The sequence below is a fragment of the Colobus angolensis genome, unplaced genomic scaffold (assembly GCF_000951035.1).
Source record: "Colobus angolensis palliatus isolate OR3802 unplaced genomic scaffold, Cang.pa_1.0 Scaffold126, whole genome shotgun sequence".
In the NCBI taxonomy this organism is placed as follows: Eukaryota; Metazoa; Chordata; class Mammalia; order Primates; family Cercopithecidae; genus Colobus; species Colobus angolensis.
Window position 1 is genome coordinate 6106200 of NW_012113808.1, and position 4672 is coordinate 6110871.

Here is a 4672-nt window from a genome sequence, read left to right on the forward strand (position 1 = left end):
AATGGTTGGAAATTGCTGAAACAGCAACAGTAAAGATTTAATGAGCTCTCAAAGTACTTCTAGATGTGCAAATATGACAATCCAATACAAAGAAACACACACACAACCTAGAGCCTTCAAAAATCTAGATTTCTGCCTTTCCACACCTTAACTTGGAATTATTCGGGTGGGTTCCTAAGCACACTCTCTTGGAGGTGAGGAATCCTCCAAAGAGGAGATAGGGGAGGCCCAGGTGTGGCAATCTTCGGAAGGATGAGGGATGTCCAGAGGAGAGGTGGCGGGAGGGAGCACTTCAGACGCGCGGAAACTGGAACCGTGCCTTCTGCAGTCAGTTCCTTCGGCTTTTCAGGCATTTAGAAGCAAGTTCTACTCCTTCAGCCCGACTGTATCTGCAGGTCTCACCCAAGACCAAGACCCCTACCCCTCCTCCCCCGGCCTCGAGCCCCGCCCCGGACGCTGGACCCGAGGGCGTAATGGGGGCACGTGTTCACATCAAAGGTCTGGGTTGCGAAGGAAGAGACTCCATGTGCCGCAGAAAAAAACTCCACGGACAATTGGGAGACTCCCTTTAAAAAAACAAAACTCCGGGACCACGCTACTCCGCGCGCAGGGGGCGTGGGTACGGCCCACCACGCGGGCAGGGTGCGGTGCCAGCTCTCGGCAAAACTAACGATATCTGTTAGGCCCTAAACAAAAAGGCCCTAACACCGCTACATCCATTCACGTCGGAAGTGTTGCAACCTGGGACACCCAGCGTCTCCCACGCCCCAGCTACGCGCCTTCGGGACACACCAATTGGGGCGCGGCTACTTTCGCGCACGCGCCACACATGGCCGTGCTTCGCCCTTACCACAGAGAGCCTAAAACCGCTACGGTGGCTCTGCTGGGGATAAATTATTCACGTCCCACTGTTGTGCAAACCCAATCCGGGAGGTATGACCTGGCTGGGACAGTGTAGGAAGACGGCCACGAAGGCACTGGGGGTAGTAGTTATATGTATTTGAGAATAGGAGGAGCAAATCTCTGGGCCACCATGAGCAGGAAGAAAATGCAACCTCCACCTCCCAACCAGTGGCCCGAAGTCGGCAATTTAGAGAGCGCGCGCCAGCGCTGGGAGCCACGCCTTGGGGGCGTGGCCGCGCGCTGACCGGCTGGGGCGGGACCTGCTTCTGGCCCCATTTAGCGCCGCCCCAGGCGAGGGCGCCGCACCCACCCTGCGCTGCGCAGTTTTGTTCTGCACCAGCCGTTCGAAGGTGATCCAGGTGAGTGCTAGCACCTGCGGGCAGCCGCGAGCACCCGGCCGCCGGGGGTGTTTCAGCCTTTGCGCAGGGCACTCCCATTTCAGCCTCTCCGAGCTGAATAGAGACCCACTGTCTCTAACGTCCCTCCACCCTTATCAGTAGATTAGCGATCTGAATTTCCACCCCCTTTGCTCTCCTCTTGCCTTGCATCTTCTCCCCGGTGGAGTGGGTTGGGAGCTTCTAAGCGAGGCCCGACCTATTTATGTGTAACTCAGGAAAATTCTCAAGGTCAACCCTTCCTCAATTCCTTCCTTTCCTCTCCCCGGGCTGTGCAGTCTGGGGGCCCCTTCTTTCTGCCTTGCGGAGACCACCCGACCTTGCCCTCTGCTGCTCCGGCGCAGAGGATAAGCGAGCGGGACACTGCAGGGGGAGTGGTTGTGCAGGCCTGATCAGTAACACTGGTCTCGGAAGTGGCCTGTGAGCGCTGCACCCGCTGCGGATGGGGATGTGTTGCTAGGGACGGTCGGGAGAGCCTCTGAGGGAATTGTGTTTGTTTTCCTCCTGCCTCTTAGAATCGTTTGTCCATTTGTATTGGAAAGGGGGTCACTGCCTACCGCTGACTTAGAGCAAGAGACGCCTCTGGGCGGGTGGGGGACTCTTCAGCTTCTTCCTTGGATTTCAGAAAATGCCCCTCCTTATCTGGGTTGGCAGCGCGGAGCCGCAGGGCTACAGTGGTGGGGCAGTTGCAGGGCGGTGGTAGGCGCTGGAGACTCCTTAGTGAGTCATTCCCCGAAGTTGTGGCTTCTGCTGATACTTTCCTTGAGAGTCACGAGTTTACAAGCTACATTGTAGCCTCGGGGGCCAGTGAATGTGGGAAAGGAGGTAAAGGAAAAGCAGAGATTAGGATGGGTAGGAGAGGCAGGGGTTAGAACTTTAATTCCTCCACTGGGGACAGGAGGTGCCCTGGAGGGGAAAGTGCTTCCGGCTCTGCAGATATGTGCTGTGGGCCTAGGTGTGGTCCTGCGGAATTGCTGCAGATTTTAGATTGCTCGCGGGTAGGAGCTGCAGCCAGGGCTTCTCTTGGGAAATCTGTAGATTACCTGGAGCCTGCAATCTTGGGTGGCACCCAAGGTTATTGGCCAGAGTTACAGGCTGTATTTTATTTCAGTGAATTCAGAGAGCACCTTGAGTCAGATCAAGAATGTTTATTCTCCTAGGAGATGAATTTAAGGAGTTAAAACTAATATATAAAATAGAAACAAATACTTTCATCCCTGGGAAGACTTTCCGTTAAGCTTCCCTCCTGACACAATGTTACGGAAATAGAAAACTTTGTCAAGTGATTTTTTTTTTAACCAATGTTACTATATATAAATCGGCAGGGAGACTGTCGCCAACCATAGAAACTGCGCTACAGGGGCCTCAGATTAAGGAACAAAACTGGAGAAGGGCAGCCTTCCCCTTTATTTAGATTTCCTCCTGTTGGCTTAGAGTTCTGAAAAGACACAATCCTGGAAGAGAATCTACCTCCTCGTCTGGAGGTTAGCACTGAGAAAACGTACAGGAAAGAAGGGCTGTACCCACTATTCAGAGAAAAGCTGAAAAACCCCTGGAGCAGTCTGGAATGAGGTGGATGTCAAATCAATCTGTCAAAAGCAATTTAGTGCCTCCTGCACATCTATCTGTATTCAAACATATTGTGCCCTGTGTTTATACTTAAATCTTCTGAATCTCTATTTAGAACACCGTTACCGACCACAATTGATCGTGAACCATTTAGCATTTTAAAGCAATATTTGTTTCGAAGAATATACTGCTACTGTTTTTGCAACTCAATTTATTAATGCTACTGTAAGCTTACCATCTTCCTGAACAAAAAGAATTTAGCAGTTAGCAGCAGGTAGATTATCGCTATGTAAAATAAAATTCCTGAGTTTCCCTCACTCTCTCTTACAGTACTTACCTACCTACCTGTGTCTGAGGAGAAACACTAATTAGGCAACAGGAAAATTGTGCTATCTTTCAAATGCATTTGCAAATGCCTTTAAGGATTTATTCTTTAGAATCATAGATGTTGCTGTTATCTTCTGACTTCCTTCTAGCATTGATCTGTTCATTAACTGGAACTTGCGTTCTAAGATTTAGTTGTCTTATTCCACCCTTTAAAAATAAGTGAAATTTTATTTTATAAATAAATAAATAAGCAAGCGATGTGAGCGGTTGTACCACAGCTTCATTCTAAGTGTAGACAGGCCTGAAAAGGTCGAACCCCTGTTTCAGGCACAAGCCAGCAGCCTGGGTGGTTCCTTCCTTTGGAGTGGTCGGTACCCTAACAGGCATTCAGCAGCTGCTACAAATTAACTACAGTCTGCCTGCATTTCTTGTAATAGAAAATTACCAAGTGGTGTCAGTGTGACTCATTCGAGATGTTTTTTTCCTTCTGGAAGTCATAGCTTAGTTTCTCAATGACTCTTGGTTCCTGTGTAATGCCAGTTAAGGGACAGCTATATGGGAATCATGATATATAAATGAAGTGCCAGTTTCTGTGTTACTTTGCTCTTGCAAACCTATATGCCTGAAAGGTTGGAGGAGGTTTTTTCCTTCCTGTCATCTCTACTTCTTTTGTCATACTGCGGTGCTGACACTCATTAAAAAGAAAATGTTCCTTGTTTGTACCTTTCCCAAAGTTTGTTTGTTTGTTTGTTTATTTTTCCTCTTTCCAATTAGAAACATCTCAGGCTTTAATCAGTGGCAAAATGGAAGTTAATTATTTGCTCTCTCTTCCTGTTAATGTATTTTGTACTCAGGAGAGGGTCTGAGGAGGTAGAAATGTTTCAGAAGATGTCAGGTGTGGTCAAGCACGCTTTTCAACCTCACTGAGAGACAATGTAGCAAAAGGCTGAGAGCACAAATGAACCAGACTGCTTGGGGGTGTGGGGATCTGGCTGTGCTCTGTGTTCACTGTGTGACCTTGGGCAGGTCGCTTCACCTTTCTGGTACTGAGTTTCTTCATCTGCAAAATGGGAGTAATACCATAGGGATGCTGTGAGGATCTAAATGAGTTAATATTGATGAACTGCTTACAACAGGGTTTGCCCCATACTAAATAATGTGCATGGTGGTAATACTTTTCTTCCTCGAGTCTATATCACTACCCTTCAGACACACTGGACTCCTTTCTCTTCTTCATACAAGTCAAACCTTTTTCTGTCTCCAAGTCTGCTATTGCTGTTTTCTTTACCTGTGTTCTCTCTCACATATCACTATCCTCTTCAGAGCCTTTATCACAATGTTACCCTCATGTTTTATGGTCCTGCTGTGTTTTTGTCTTCCCTGACCACATGCTCAGTGGCGTTCTCAATCATGCACTCTCTCTCTCTCCCTCTCTCCCTCCCTCCCTCCCTCCCACTTTCTTTTTTTTTTTTTTTTTT

At 48.4% G+C, this 4672-nt stretch overlaps 1 protein-coding gene across 4 annotated transcripts in view; it reads left to right on the forward strand.

Moving 5' to 3' along the window:
• The first annotated feature begins 835 nt into the window (after nucleotides 1–835).
• The window catches only part of MGST3 (microsomal glutathione S-transferase 3), a 38944-nt gene continuing 35107 nt past the window's right edge, over nucleotides 836–4672 (forward strand). For 2 of the 4 annotated variants that reach the window (XM_011933365.1, XM_011933361.1), the window contains exon 1: nucleotides 1178–1262. Coding sequence is in view for 1 of the 4 variants with exons in the window: in XM_011933360.1 (XP_011788750.1) it covers nucleotides 2110–2123 (14 nt within the window). In the remaining 3 variants the exon portion in view is untranslated. Of the gene's footprint in view, nucleotides 1263–2084; nucleotides 2124–4672 lie in introns of those variants that run through there. The other 2 variants (XM_011933362.1, XM_011933360.1) reach the window with 2 other exon arrangements.